Raw genomic sequence first — 15,667 nt, 5'->3', positions numbered from 1 at the left:
GCAAAGCTTTCTATCTTTCGATCCAAAAAAGCACTCAAAAGCTAAAATGACCAATTCCCACCTTTGCAAGTTTTGATTTGTTTTATCTTTTATTTTTCAAATTTGAAATCTTATCCTCAGACTATTTCTCAACTCTAAACCCTAAACCCTAAAATCTAAACCCTAAACCCTAAACCCTAAACTCTAAACCCTAAACCTTAAACCCTAAATCCTAAACCCCACCCTTTAACTCTAAACCCTAAGTTTGTGACTTTTGATAAAACATTAAGTGCTATTTTTGTGACTTTTGACCTTGAGTGCTAGTTTGGGAACATAAACTTGATTTAGTGCTATTTTTGTCTTTTTCTCGATTCTTTTGGTAACTATTTTTAAAAAATATTTTAAATTTAAAGTATTTATTTTTAAAAAAATCTTAATATTTTGGTAAATTCTGATTATTTTGTTTTTTTTAAAAGATGTCGATTAAGAAATAGATACTGTCAGAATTCCCTCGCCGACATCATACTGAGTCTGAAAAAAACACGGTCTTCTCTCCTAACCAGCAACTCTCAAATTTTCAGATTTACAGCTCCGGCGGCTTCCATAGCGTCGGAGCTGTGCTGTCTTGTTTATCGATCTCCTCTGTGTGGTCCTTTTAAAATCTGTCTTGTACCTGGTTTTTTTTCTTTTCTTCTTTGTCTTGTTGTAGCCTGTTTGTGTTAATGGTGTAGCTCTTTAGGTCTTGAGGAGATCCTTCGGTGGTCCGTAAGATGTGGTGTGGGTTGATTTCATCGTCGCTGCGGCGGCTCCCTTGATTGTTTTGGCTAGATCTGTATTTTTTTCTGGTGTACGGTGCTGGTTGATGCCGTCTCTGATGTGGGTTGTTAATTCTTCCATCAAATTTGGTCAAAGCTCTGTTTTGTGAGTCGTTTGTGGTCGACTTTTTGGTCTTTAGTGCTCACCCCTTCTCTGGTTTCTGGTAACCCAATGAGCTCCTCTTTTCTGGTTTCGATTTGTGTTTTTCTCACCGCATGGTATCAGGTTTATGTCTCTCCATGGATGGGGCTGTAGTCTCTGGGAAGAGGTGGTTCACATAACACCATCTTCGCCGGCTTTTGTCTCCGGGAAGAGGTGATTCCTTTACACCGTCTTCGCCGGCTTAGCACCGCTTTTGTTTGCGGTTTGGTTGTTCTACGATTTTCAATGTCCTATGAGTTACTGTCTCTTGTTGTGGCGTTTCCGGTTGATTTTCCATTCCTGTATTTGGTCGCTGCATCTTCAAGGATACTATTATCATTAAAGATGCTTGCTCTTATTTGTTGGAAGATCGAAGCTCTGGATTCAAGCCTTTTTCAGTATGGTTTCGCTGATGGTGAAGTTCCGTTGGAGGAAGCTCATGTCTCCCGGTCGTGATGAGTGTTCAAGCGGTGGTGTTGAGTCCTGTGTGGCTTTAAGGCCTGGTTAAAGCTTTTGTAATTTCTGTTTTGGGTTTTGTTCAGCCTTGTTCGATGCTTATGTTAGGCTAAGTTCTTTTTGGAATTAAGATCTTTAATAAAACAACAGATGAAAAAAAAAAAGAAATAGATGAATTGCTAGGGGTGAATCCAAAAATAAAGGGAAGTTTACTTAAATGATACAAACTAATTGTGTTATTACTAGAATAACTCATATTTTTTGAAAATTATTAGAATATTTTTATGCTCGAAATTGCCCTTGTCTATAGTTATAACAAAAAAAAAACATTACCAAAATACCCTTAACTTTTGATCGACGGCAGATTTATTTTCAAAAAAATAAATCTGTCAAATAATAAGTCTGTTTATAAAATCTGTATAAAAAAATAATCTACCGTTAAAGTGGTGTCAGACTTTCTTAGAAACGTCAGATTTATTTCCACTTAATTGTCCGATTTGAATAGAAAACAGATTTTTAGGAATATGTCTGTCGAGTGAGGTAGCAGATTTATTATAAATGGTAGATTTTTGTGGTCAACCTATTTTATTATGTTCGACTTATTTTCTTATGGCAGATTTATAAATCCGACTTAAAATTGTTGGTAAACTTTTTGTTTATATGGTGGCAGACTTTTTAATTTATGTTATGGCAGATTTATTGACGGAAATCTAGGTTTATGTAAACCAAACTTAATTTAATATTCAATTTCGATCGGTTTACATTAATTTCGAATCTGGTTTATTTTTACATTAATTAAAATTAGAATTAGATAATTTTTTGTAGTTGTCATCATCTCTGTCATTTCTCTTTTCTTCCTTATCAAGTTGTCATTTTTTATGGTGGTTTAATCACTTGTTGCACTCCTTATGTTTGGAGAAACATAAACTCAATGATGTATCAAAGAAACAATGTTATTTACTGAGTTTGAGCTAAGGTAAGAGTCAATACTCAAACTTAGTTATAAGGTTTCATGCCTCACCAATATCTGACTGTAGTGAGTGAAATTCTTTGGTTATGCTTCCATGAATTCAAGTAGATAGTTTCATATAGACATAACATACTAGCGGCTGCTAATCTTAGATTGCACATAAGTTGTAGAAGAAGGCTTTGCTTATTTATTCAGGGTATATTATAAAGAACAATAACAAGGGAACCATAGATATACACTAGAATGCTAATGATTTTAGCTTATGTTGCAGAGCTTCTTTACAAGGTATGTACCAAATGATAGTACAAGTTAAAAAATAATGTACACGTAAAAAATATAGGGACCATATCTTTTAATGGCTCCATATCCATTGAAAAGTATTCCACTTTCATCAGTCACATCTTATAAGGTATGTGTTTACCAACAACAGTGACTTCTCAGAGCCTGCTACAGTTCTAGTTGAATCCTCTTTTTCTTTTCCCCAAATCACAGTGTATAATCCAAAGATCAAAATCGCTGATCCAATGACGGAGTTTCGTTTCTCTCAAACATGTCTATTGCCCTCAAGCTTAGGCAAAGGTCTTGAACGATCTCCATGTTCGTCACTGCAGCATATCCCGCAGCATTAGACTTAAACAGAAAACATAAAAGAATCGACGATCTATATGAAACCTGGTCCATGGCGCTGGCTTGTTATCACATCTAACAAAAAGGTAACAATATACCTTAAAAGAACCCTATAGAAAACAGAAGAACATGTCAGATAAATAATCAACTCTCTGCACAGACATAGCTGGTGAAAAATTATGGTTATTAAGCTGTATACATACCTGCACTCCAACTTTTAGCCAGCACTTCTCAATCCTATAAACACCATCATATCTCATTCCTGCCTCAGGGGCATATGCAGATCTTTTTTCTTTGAAAGACCTGTATATGAAATATAAAAAGTGTCACTTCTGGTCAGAGTTTATCAAGTGAACATTCAGTTATCTCGAAAGATAACTGCACAAGGTTTAATTCAACTTTTGGACAACAACCTTTTCTTATTCCCTTCATATAGCATTGGCGCACAAAAAAAGCATTCCATAATCTTACCGTAGGAAAGCTAAAAAACTGAGAATGTGAGTAAAGTGTTGAGGTGTTGGGAATTAGGGTTTTCAAAATTTAACATTCAATCAAACAATACATTTTAAGAACATGTGATAATAACTTAGAATTGCATAGATTCAGGACTTACACTTTCATTATCTTCGATTTAATTAATCTGGATTTATCAGAGGTGATCTCAGATTTAGGGTTCCTCTTGTACAACAGAGATGGCGGCGAGCTCGGTGGAGTTGACAAAATGGAAGGCTGCTGTGACAGAGGAGAAGTCGTCGTAGACGGAAGTGAAAAGGAAGGGTCTGATTTGCTTTCGTCGCCTTTGGAGAACACGACCCACGACCCTCTCGACGGCAAAATGAATTTTTTTTGGGAAATAATTAAACATTTCTTTATTAATAAATATCAGATTCTCAGTGGCAATTTTGTGAATAATAAAGGGAATGGGTGTTTTGGTATTTTCGTTTGCCTTATGAGTTATTCTAGTAAATACAAAAATTTATGAGTTATTCTAGTCATTATATGTAAAATTTGAGTTATTTTGAGTAATTTCTCAAAAATAAATCATAAATATATATCTCTGTCTTGTCCTAGCCCTCGTTTCCCTGGTCTAAAGAAAAATAAAAAAAATAATGTCACTGATCCGCCGCATGTTTGGTCGGCGCAGCTTCTGCACAGCCGTGGCAAGAAAAGCTGAGGACATAATGAAAAACCCAGATTGCCGTACTTGGGAGCTAAGCTCGAGAGTCAGCTACCTCGTCAATTCTGTTGGCGACTTAGACACGGCAGCTAGGTACTCTCGTTTGGCTGTCTTCAGCAAACCCGATGACGAACCGGAGGTAACAGTCCATACATGTGAAACCATCATCGGAAGCATGGTGCGTGCTAAAAGACACAAGGACGCTTACGATCTCTACGATTACTTCTTCAACAAGCATACGCTCAAACCAAACAGCAGTTGCTGCAACCACATCATCGAGTCTCGTTTCCAACAAGGTCTTGTTGACGAAGCTCTTGATTTCCACCGAACCGTCAAGGGTGTCGTCCCTGACTACCCGAGTGAAGCTAGTTTAAGGGTATTGACCAAAGGTTTAGTCCACTCTGGTCGATTTGACCTAGCTCAAGCCTTGCTTAAGGGCAGCTCTAAAATGTTTCCTGATCACGTGGCGTTCAACAATCTGATTCAAGGGTTTTTGGATATTGGGAATTTAGACAAGGCCAATCACTTGTTTGAAGAATTCAAACGATCGTTGTCTTCTAGTATTGCTGATTACAAGTCTACATGGGATTTTTTCTATCGAGGATATCCACGATACGAAAACAGAGTCGCATTCCTGATGGCCACATTCATGGAGTACTGGTTTAAGCAAGGTAAAGAGGTTGAAGCTATGGAGTGTTACAACCAGTCTGTTCTTCCAAACAAGTTACTGCTTTGTCCAGAAACTGGCAACGCCCTTTTGAAAGTTCTGCTCAAATACGGACAAAAATCACATGCTAGGGCATTGTACAATGATATGTCAGCTCAATCTGGAACCTTGAACTCTGATACGGTTCAGATAATGGCGAAGGGTCGGTGTAGCAAGGAAATCAAGACCTACAACAAGGCGAGCGCTGAGTCTCTCCTTGCAGATTCAATTGGTTTCATTCCAGTCACCACTTTCAAAACTATCATAGACGTGGCTCTAAAGGACGGAAGAATAGATGACGCTCTTAAAACCTCCAACAAAATGTTCGACATGGCTCTAAAGGAAGTCTCCGAACAGTTTAACCCACTCTAACGTGGTTTCTTTGACTAGTAATGATGATGTTATTTCCTCCTCTTGATTAATTATCGTTTTTTATTTTAATCTAAATTGAATTTTTAAGCATCAAACAAACAAACTAATATTCGTTCATCAACCTTCAAATGCTGCCATACATTACTAATAGTTTAACACGATTTAAGGTTTACGTTCCAAGACTCTTTTTCTCGTTTAAAATAAACCTATGATTACAAAATCTCGGTTAAAAGTCAAACAGGATATGACTACTTCAGATTTTCATGCATTGTTCATTTATTCAGAATGCCAACTTAGGGACCCAGCAGAGATATTATGTGGTTGTGAATTTTTCTAAAAAGTAACAGAAGAGGTCGTTGGGAGAGATTGAACCAACTAGGGATGTTAATGCAGGGTAAAATAATCCAGCCCAACCCAACCCATTTTATACCCAATCTGCAAAAACCCAAAAACATCAAGGTTGAAATCCAAACCGAAAAAATAACCCAATGGCCAATCTGGTATAGGTTTATCAGTGGGTACCAAAAGTATTATCTTATTTATTCTGAAAATCATGTATAATATTAATATCATTAATGTGAGCTTTAATATATAAACAAGATTTTGCAATTTTATAGAAACTTGTTCTAGCGCAAAAACTCGTTTAGCGGAAAAACGACTCGTTTTTCCGAAAAAAGAAATATTTTGCAATTTTAACCGGAAAGCTCATTTTGCGGTTTTAGCAATAAACCTCGTTTTGACAGAAAAACTCATTTATGGTAATGAGAAAATTTGTTAAGTTGTTTTTGTGGTTTTAGCGGAAAATTTTATTTTTGCTGTTTTTGGTCGGTAAATTGGTTTTGTGGTTTTGGTGGGAAATCTCATTTTTACGATTTGCCGGAAAAATAATCTTTCTGGTTTTGACGGAAAAACTCGTTTTTGCGGTTTTGACGAAAAACTTATTTTTACGGTTTTGGCAGGAAAATTTCTTAGTTTTTGGCGGGAAACCCGTTTTTGATTTTGACGGGAACAATCTTTTTTTTTGCGATTTTGGCGGAAAAACTCGATTTTTAAGGTTTTTGCGAAAAAATTCGGTTTTGCGGTTTTGGCAGGAAAACTCGGTTTTGTGGTTTTGGCTGGAAAACTCGTCTTTAATTTTGACAGGAAAACTCGGTTTTGCAGTTTTGGCGAAAAAGCTCGATCTTTTGGTTTTGACGGGAAAACTCGATTTTTTCGGTTTCGGCGGGAAAAACCGTTTTTGCGGTTTTAGCGGAAAAATTGAGTTTTACGGTATTGGCGGGAAAACTCTTTTTGCGATTTTGGCGAGAACATCGATTTTACGGTTTTCAGTCAGAAAACTCGATTTTGCGATTTTAGCGGGAAAACAAGGTTATACAGTTTTTGCGGGAAAATTCAGTTTTGCGGTTTCGGCGTGAAAACTCGGTTTTGCGGTTTTGGCAGGAAACTTAGTTTTATGGTTTTGGCGGGAACACTCGGTTTTGTGGTTTCGGCAGAAAAACTCGATTTTTCGGTTTCGGCGGGAAAACTCTTTTTGGTTTACGTGAGAAAATTTATTTTTACGGTTTTGGCAGAAAAATTTATTTTTTGGTTCTGACGGAAAAAAACGATTTTACAAATTTTATATAATTTAATTAAAGTGGTGAAAATCTATATATATAATTGAAAACTCATGGGTCATTAACCTTTTTTATTTACCCAACGTAAATATGAGTTTTAAAATTAATTCCTATGGTTAACTCAATTAATCTTAGATGGGTAAAAACTCAACCTATTATTAGTGGGTTTGGGTAAACCCGTGGGTAATTACCCATGTTAACATCCCTAGAACCAACGAATAGAACAGAGTATTTAGTGGACTACAACAGCCAAGGCTGGGGCTGATAATGCTGTATTTACAGTCTCTTCTTAACTTGCTTGTTCAACTTTTCATTATTTTATATCTTTCTCTAAAGTTTTTGAGTTCTCAGACATGCATTTTCTGTGTCAGTGTGACGTGTATGGATACAAAGAGTTTGATCAAACAAAGATGTACTTTGGTTTGACCATAGTCAAAATGTTCATTATATGAGTTTTACTCAGTCAGTGTACGAACATCGATTCATAACTAGCTTCCCTGCGGCCTTGAATGTATTTTTATCACATTATATGGGGACTGGGTTTAAACTGTAAATTTTAGTAGATGTACAACTCTGTTTTCTTCTCAAAGCTTTTTGACTTCTTTGACTCAAACTTGGTCTATATAAGTCCCATTGTTCTTGACTCATTTCTCTCATTACTATCTCTCTCTCTCTCCAACCCATTTTAAAAGAATCTCTCTTACAACAGACCTCTCTCCATGTCTGGAAGTGAAGAAGATGATGTTCTTCCCCGTTTCTTCAAGGTCTTCCTCTCACAAACCGCTTCTGAATCGATGGTACATCTCTTCTTCTCTCTTTCAATTTTTCCTTCTTCCATGTAGCAAGTAGAGAGGATTATGTTTGGGAGAGTTATGGTTTAGGAGCAAAGAATCTTTAGTTACTTAGGATGAAACGTGATCAAAAGATTCTTGATTTGTTCCTTTGTCTCTCCTCATACGTCTTAAGTCTTTTGATTTTAGTATGAGTTTTCTGATGTATAAGCTTGTTGTATGTTTGGTGATTATCAGGCGATTCCAATGTCTTTCAAAGACCTACTGCCACAAACAGCTAAGCTTCTTATCTTTGAATGAGCATCTTGAAGACCCACTGCCACAAACAGCTAAGCTCCAAGAAGAAGAAGAAGAAGAAGAAGAAGAAGAAGAAGAAGAAGAAGAAGAAGAAGATTCTTCAGTGGTTGCTGATACGAATGAGGAAGAAGAAGGTGATGATGATGATCCTTCATTCGATGGTGATGAAGTCAGCCAGAGTGTTGACAGTGATGACATTGTATCTAATGCCGATGGTTGGATATTTCATAGTAGAAGGAACAGGGTTAAAGAGCATGGTACTGTCCACTGTGAGATGCTTCACATCAGGAAGAAAGTTCACTCAATCAAGATCACAGTCAAACGTGGTTGAATCACTCATAATCATCATCATCAGTTCAGCACCATCACCACACCCTTCATCCATCACTCATCTTCATCACTATCATGAGTTCTATGGCTTTTGTTTGTTTTATGAGTGTTGTAGTTTCCTTCTCAGGTTTTATCGTAGTAGTACTTTCCTTATCCCCAAGAAACCTTGTGACCTTATTGATGTTTCATGTTGTATTTTCAATGCATATATGGCTTTTATGTTATTTTCTTTGGCAATGGCTACTTGTATGAATATATGAAACATTAGGTGTTCAATCTTAAGCTTTCAGATTCGCATATTAATGAAAAACAGCATGACTTTGCATTACTAACTTTGAGTTTGGGAAAATTAGCTGCAACATTTAAAAAAACTCAGTTGACCAAAATCTTGGTACGTGGTCGTTTTTCTATAGCTCTGAAGTTTATGCAGCACGACGATACTCTAGCTGTTTGGTGTTTTCTTGAAGTACCTTGCGTACTCTCTCTGCAATCGCTTTGCAGCCTTCAGAAGCCAAGGCAAAGACCGTTTCAAATGTTTCCATCGGTAACTTTGCATCCATCGTTATAAACAGTCAGAAAATCAAACTTGAATGTGGATGTAAGAGAAGTGTGATGATCTGAGAGGGAGAAAAAGATGAACCTGAAGGAGTGTAACTTTGTCTAGTTTAGGTAGAATGCCGACGGTTACATCAGCTCCTCCAGCGCTGTCTTCGACATAGTTAAGATCAAGAAGTGGAGTGCTGTTTAAGTATCCAGCACTGCAGGAAACAGAAAGATCACGCATCGGAACCCCAGCGTCTGCAAGAACTAGCGTCGCAGCATTGATAATACAAGCTGATCTTGTTCCTGATTAACCACAACATAACATTTAACAACAGATCCATAGATTAACTAAAACAGGGAGTTAATAGATTGAGATCTTGACAGCAGAACAGATAGCCCCATCAGCTTGTAGGACCTGAAGGAAAATGTCAATCTGCATAAAAGAAACAATCAATCTAAAGACTCAAAAGAATTGGCTAAAGATTCCTGCCATGGTTATTTTAGAAAGGTAAACCTGAGAATGAGGCAACAGTTCGGTTAGTATGCAAGCTTCCATTGTCTGACGGATGACAAGAGATATCTCTGTTGATCGCCTGACATTCCATAATACACACACAATTCAAGTTTTTATGAATAATTGCAAAAACTGTGAGTTTTTTAGATATGTAGTGAGTGTAATAAACCTGTCATTTTTCTGTCTTCTACGATCACCCGTATTGAAATGAGCCATACTATATTCACACAGCACCTACAAAAATTAGAGAGAAGAAGAAGCCACACGCATTTCAATTCACAAAGTTCTATCTACGCTAATAAGAGAATATGCACAAAAGAAGATCAAAAACAATATACATACCAATGCATGACCATTCTTCTGTTGGCTCTTGTTTTGAATCTGAGGGGGAGCAAAGAGATACAAGCTTGATTCACTGACTCTGATACAATAAAAAAGGAATCAACAATCATACAGAATGAGTAATCAATCAAGTACCTCTCTAAGGCCATAAACAGCTGCAATGACTTTCGTATTACCCATCTCAAAACAGCAGAGCTAAGACATGAGCAAGAAAGAAAATATAAAGTTTTTGAGTTTTTATTCATGTTAGAACTGAGATGAAGATAGGAGTAAGATCTGTGTTTACCCATCAGCCTTGGAGTGACATCCTCGCGACCAATCTCACACGGGAAGGTCCCACAGACTGGCGCATGAGTTATTGGCGTGGAAGACTTAAAATGGCGTGGAGACCAAGCTACTAAGGTAGGACAAAAGCTCCACTCTCAATACGGTAACTAACACGTATCAGATATATAACGTCTCAGTCTGAGATGCGGAAAGCCGTTTTGGAGTCCCCAATGGGCAATGGGTCACGAACCGCGTTAATCTCACTAATACAAAGACCAATATACTTTCCGGTTTAACATCTCTTTCGGTTTATAAACTACAAGAACCATAATACTACAAAATTCAGTATAATTGTAAGGATCTTTTTATTTATTTTACCGTGGTTACATTTAGTTTCAAGAGTAAAACTTCCTCTGAAACAATTTAAAATTTCTGTTGATTATGTCATTCCTATATTGTGAATACTGCTGAACCGGGTTGAATATGGCATTAATATCTCTCTACAGTTAACAAAAAGACACAATTTACAAAAAAACAGTAAGGTGTTGTTCGTTTGCTCACCCCGATCTATCTGGGTGAAGATACAAATTGATATTCGTTTTGTGCATTATAATGCTACATCCAGATGGATCACCCAACTGAATTTTTGAAAACTCATCTCAAATTCTCATCCAAATGAAAGTGAATCTTTATGGTACATCCGGATGTAGATACATCTAGTTCAGTCCAAAATGATAAATGACAAAATGACCTTTTAAAGTCAAAATATTATTTTCAAACCGTAAATTCTAATTTTTTTTTGTGAAATATATTTTTCCGCCATAATCGAAAAATACATTTCTCCGCAAAAAAAACTGAAAACGCACACATTCCCGCCAAAACCGCAAAATGCATTTTTCCTCAAAAAATATAAAACGCATATTTTCATAAAAACACACTTTTCAGTCAAACCAGTAAAACTGCACTTTTCGGCCAAAACCGGAAAAATGCATTTTCCCGCCAAAACCGAAATAATGCATTTTCCCGCCAAAACCCAAAAACGCATAATCCTGCCAAAACCGCAAAAATGCAATTTTTCGGCAAAAACCGGAAAACACATTTTCCCGCCAAAACTGAAAAACGCATGTTCCCGCCAAACCCGGAAAAGCGCATGTTTCCGCCAAAACCAGAAAACACATTTTCTCGCCAAAACCGGAAACCCATTTTCCCGCCAAAACAGGAAAAATGCAATTTTTCCGCCGAAACCGCAAAAAATAGTTTCCCTCAAAAATGCATATTGGCCGTAAAAAAATGCACATTTTCCGCCAAAACCGCAAAATGTATTTTCTCGACAAAATCGCGAAAAAAAACTTTTCCTGTCAAACTCGCAAATCGCGAAAAAAAAACTTTTCTGTCAAAACTGCAAAACATAATTTTTCCGTCAAAACCGCAAAACATATTTTCCGTCAAACCCATAAAAACGTATTTTTTGCCAAAACCGTAACATTGCTATTTTTCCGCCGAAACATAAAAAGAAAATATTTTAGTCACTTTATTAACAAGTCCACTTGGATATATATTCAAGTTAAAAAAACGAACTTAGCTGCATTCAGATGATTCATCTGGATGCATGGACAAAATGAAAAAACGAACAACATTTAGATGAAGCATCCGGATAAGATATCTAAATGGATCATCTGAATGCATCTTTTAAATGTACAAACGAAGAAGGCCTAAAAGTATTCCAAAAAACACATTAAAGAAAATGGCCATAAAAGTAAAAAAAGGAGAATATGGAAATAATAAATGTCATGACTGTTATGAAATAACTTATAATTTATAGTATCGAGAAATTTAAATAAGAGTAGAATTTAATACCCGTATGAAGTAAATAACACTACTATAAGTGAGAGAGTTTATTATAAGTAAGAAGAAGAAGATGTAATGGTGTACAAAAGAGTGAGATGAGTGATGGTATTTATAGTGATCAACAATACATAAAATATCAAAGATGGTGCTTGATTTGGTAAATGAGTGGGTGATCATAGTGCTTGATGAGTAGATGATCATAATGCTTGATGAGTAGATGATCATAATGCTTGATGAGTAGATGATCATAGTGCTTAAGTTGGTAAAGGAGTGGAGGATCATTTCAAAGTTTATCTTATAACACTCCCCCTTGATCATCCATCTTGTATTAAATTAAGTTTCGTAACACTCTCCTTGGAGACCGGTGTTACTCTCCGCTCTCGCTTAACGTCTTTGTTGCCTCGTTAAAAACCTTTATAGGAAAACCCAATGGGAAAAACCATAGTTAGGTAAAAAGAGTACAACTACGTAAACTCCCCCTCGATTGAGCAGTCATAGATCCTTCTGATGACGCATTCCAATGTTATGGACATGTTTTCTGAATAGCGAAGTAGGAAGTGCTTTTGTGAAGAGATCAGCTGCATTGTCGCATGATTGAACATATCTTACTTCAATCTCTTTCTTCTTCTCGAGCTCTTGAGTATATGTGAAGAACTTCGGATGTATATGTTTTGTTCTATCACTTTTGATATATCCTTCCTTCGTTTGAGCAACACATGCCGCGTTATCTTCATATAGAATGGTTGGCTCCATATTTTTGTAAATCCCACTGCTTGAACAGATGTGTCGACTTATTGATCTTAGCCATACACATTCTCTACTTGCTTCATGGAGTGCGATCATCTCAGCATGATTTGAAGAAGTAGCCACGAGCGTCTGTTTCTGAGAACGCCAAGAAATAGCAGTGCCTCCGATCGTGAAAACGTATCCTGTTTGTGATCGGGCTTTGTGTGGATCTGAAAGATATCCTGCATCTGCAAAACCAACCATTTGACCTTTTGAACTTTTAGGATAAAACAAGCCTAAATCAATGGTCCCTTGGAGGTAACGAAAAACATGTTTAATCCCATTCCAATGTCTTCGAGTTGGAGATGAGCTGAATCTTGCCAAAAGATTCACAGCAAATGATATATCAGGCCGTGTACAATTTGCAAGGTACATCAGCGCTCCAATTGCACTTAGATATGGTACTTCCGGACCAAGTATCTCTTCTTTCTCTTCAGGTGGTCGAAATGGATCACTTTCAATATTAAGTGACCTAACGACCATTGGGGTGCTAAGAGGAGTTGCTTTATCCATGTTAAAGCGTTTCAATACTCGTTTGGTATATGTAGACTGATGTACAAATATACCCTTTTGAGAGTGTTCTATTTGAAGGCCAAGACAATACTGTGTCTTTCCGAGATCTTTCATTTCAAATTCTCCTTTTAGATATTCTGATGCCTTTTGTATTTCGTTTTGAGTTCCAATAATATTAAGATCATCAACGTACACCGCGATTATCACAAATCCGGATGTTGATTTCTTTATGAAAACACAAGGGCATATAGGATCATTCGTGTATCCTTCTTTTGTCAAGTGTTCGCTGAGACGATTATACCACATTCGTCCAGATTGTTTTAACCCATATAATGATCTTTGCAATTTTATTGCACATAACTCTTTAGGTTTGGAACTTAATGCTTCTGACATTTTAAATCCATCAGGGATTTTCATGTAGATATCAGTATCTAATGATCCGTATAGATAAGCTGTAACAACATCCATGAGACACATCTCAAGATTTTTATCAGCGGCTAGACTCATCAGGAATCTAAATGTGATCGCATCCATTACAGGAGAATATGTTTCCTCATAATCAATACCAGGTCTTTGAGAAAATCCTTGGGCTACAAGGCGAGCTTTATACCTTGTAATCTCATTTTTCTCATTTCGTTTTCGAACGAAAATCCATCTGTACCCAACTGGTCTCACATCTCCAGGTGTGAGTACAATAGATCCAAACACTTTTCGTTTGTTAAGCGAATCAAGTTCGATTTGTATTGCTTCTTTCCATTTATTCCAATCATGTCTCTTTTGACATTCATATATGGATTTCGGTTCTGGATCATCGGTATCTTCATTTACCTCATTTGACATAAGATATGAGAAAACATTACCAATGTCATCATTTTCATTCCTTTTCCATATCTTTTTATTATGGATGTAATTAATAGAAATCTCATGATTATCTTTCGATTCATGATGCTCTGATTCATCAGAGTCCTTATCATTTATTTCTTCCAAAATATTTTCTGCTATTTTGGGTGCATCATATATTTCAGCTTTCTTCTGTTTCCTAGGATTCTTATCCTTAGAACCAGCAGGTCTACCACGCTTCAGGCGTGTTTTTGGCTCTTGTGTGTCATCCTCCTTTTCTTGTTCATTTGGCATTTTGATACGAGCAGGAGCATTTGCAGCTGGTATATGAGATTTAGTTATCGTCTTGGTATCTGCAAATGCATCAGGTAGCTGGTTAGCTATACTCTGTAAATGCATAATTCGTCGAACTTCTAGTTCTGACTTTTTAGTAGGAGGATCAAGATACAACAATGATGGTACACTCCATTTAATATCACTTCCAACATTTTTGTTTTCTCTCCCTAGAACTGGGAATACATTTTCGTCAAAATGACAATCAGCAAAACGTGCTGTAAAGACGTCACCAGTCTGTGGTTCTAGGTATCTTATAATTGATGGAGAATCACAACCAACATATATTCCCAACCTTCTTTGTGGTCCCATCTTTGTTCGTTGTGGTGGTGCTACAGGCACATATACTGCACAACCAAAGATTCTAAAATGGGAAATGTTTGGTTCTCGACCAAACGCTAACTGTAGTGGGGAATACTTATGGTATGCACTCGGTCTGATCCGAATGAGTGCTTCTGCATGCAAAATGGCATGTCCCCATACAGAGGTTGGAAGTTTTGATCTCATGATCAATGGTCTTGCAATCAATTGCAGACGCTTAATTAAAGATTCAGCCAAACCATTTTGCGTATGAACATGAGCAACCGAATGTTCAACTTCAATTCCCATTACCATACAATAGTCATTGAATGCTTGGGATGTGAATTCACCAGCGTTGTCTAGTCTAACTCTTTTAATAGTATAATCAGGAAACTGTGCTCGCAGTTTGATTATCTGAGTTAGAAATCTCGCAAATGCCACATTTCGAGATGATAATAGACAAACGTGTGACCATCTACTGGATGCGTCAATTAATACCATAAAATAGTGGAATGGTCCACATGGTGGATGTATCGGTCCACATATATCACCTTGAATTCTTTCAAGGAACTTTGGTGATTCTTTATCGATTTTGGTTGGCGATGGCCTTACGATCAATTTTCCTAGAGAACATGCAACACATGTCATTTTATTCCCTTGAGAAATCTCCTGGATTTTCAGTGAATGACCATGTGAGCTCTCGATGATTTTTCGCATCATTGTAGTGCCTGGATGACCAAGACGATCATGCCATAGTGTAAAATCACCAGAATTTTCCTTAATCACCAAATGTGATTCAATGGCACTTATATATGTATGATGCAGACCAGAAGGGAGTTTTGGTAATTTTTCCAATATTTTTTGTTTTCCCGATTTCTCAAGAGTAATATACATATACTTCTTTCCATCCTCAGTTGCAGACTGAGTATCAAATCCTTGAATATATATGTCTTTAAAACTCAACAAATTCCTTTTAGAATTTGGAGAAAATAGTGCATTATTTATCGAGAATTTTGTCCCATTAGGTAATGTGAAATGGGCTTTACCAATCCCTTCAATCAAGTCTGCAGGACCCGATATTGTGTTAACAGTGATATTTGTCG

General features: G+C 36.8%; 3 protein-coding genes across 3 annotated transcripts; 2 read left to right on the top strand and 1 right to left on the bottom strand.

The window, feature by feature from the left end:
* The first annotated feature begins 498 nt into the window (after nucleotides 1–498).
* LOC125595230 (pentatricopeptide repeat-containing protein At3g60980, mitochondrial-like) lies at nucleotides 499–6,516 on the top strand. The gene has a single exon (XM_048771140.1). The coding sequence runs from the start codon at nucleotides 4,099–4,101 to the stop codon at nucleotides 5,242–5,244; it is 1,146 nt and encodes a 381-aa protein (XP_048627097.1). The 5' UTR covers nucleotides 499–4,098; the 3' UTR covers nucleotides 5,245–6,516.
* Nucleotides 6,517–6,788: 272 nt separating this feature from the next.
* Nucleotides 6,789–8,554, top strand: LOC125595238 (endopolyphosphatase-like). Its single transcript, XM_048771143.1, has 2 exons — nucleotides 6,789–7,657; nucleotides 7,889–8,554. The coding sequence occupies exons 1-2, from the start codon at nucleotides 7,599–7,601 to the stop codon at nucleotides 8,277–8,279; spliced, it is 450 nt and encodes a 149-aa protein (XP_048627100.1). The 5' UTR covers nucleotides 6,789–7,598; the 3' UTR covers nucleotides 8,280–8,554.
* Nucleotides 8,555–8,700: 146 nt separating this feature from the next.
* Nucleotides 8,701–9,826, bottom strand: LOC125595234 (exosome complex component RRP41 homolog). The gene is made up of 5 exons (XM_048771142.1): nucleotides 9,813–9,826; nucleotides 9,678–9,756; nucleotides 9,336–9,414; nucleotides 8,919–9,124; nucleotides 8,701–8,826 (listed from the first exon to the last, which is right to left on the bottom strand). Exons 1-5 carry the CDS (start codon nucleotides 9,824–9,826, stop codon nucleotides 8,701–8,703), a joined length of 504 nt encoding a protein of 167 aa, XP_048627099.1.
* Between the last annotated feature and the right edge of the window lie 5,841 nt (nucleotides 9,827–15,667).

This window comes from Brassica napus, unplaced genomic scaffold (assembly GCF_020379485.1).
Source record: "Brassica napus cultivar Da-Ae unplaced genomic scaffold, Da-Ae ScsIHWf_100;HRSCAF=175, whole genome shotgun sequence".
Classification (NCBI taxonomy): domain Eukaryota; kingdom Viridiplantae; phylum Streptophyta; class Magnoliopsida; order Brassicales; family Brassicaceae; genus Brassica; species Brassica napus.
This window is presented reverse-complemented; position numbering and strand designations above follow the sequence as displayed.

Bases quoted from the DNA above. Each gene is read 5' to 3' on its own strand.
- LOC125595230 (XM_048771140.1), top strand. From the start codon at position 4,099: ATGTCACTGATCCGCCGCATGTTTGGTCGGCGCAGCTTCTGCACAGCC.
- LOC125595238 (XM_048771143.1), top strand. From the start codon at position 7,599: ATGATGTTCTTCCCCGTTTCTTCAAGGTCTTCCTCTCACAAACCGCTT. The intron at 7,658-7,888 runs GTACATCTCTTC...GGTGATTATCAG, and splicing joins AAACCGCTTCTGAATCGATG to GCGATTCCAATGTCTTTCAA.
- LOC125595234 (XM_048771142.1), bottom strand. The intron at 9,415-9,677 runs GTATGTATATTG...ATGGAATGTCAG, and splicing joins AGAAGAATGGTCATGCATTG to GCGATCAACAGAGATATCTC. The intron at 8,827-8,918 runs GTTCATCTTTTT...ATGGATGCAAAG, and splicing joins ACAAAGTTACACTCCTTCAG to TTACCGATGGAAACATTTGA.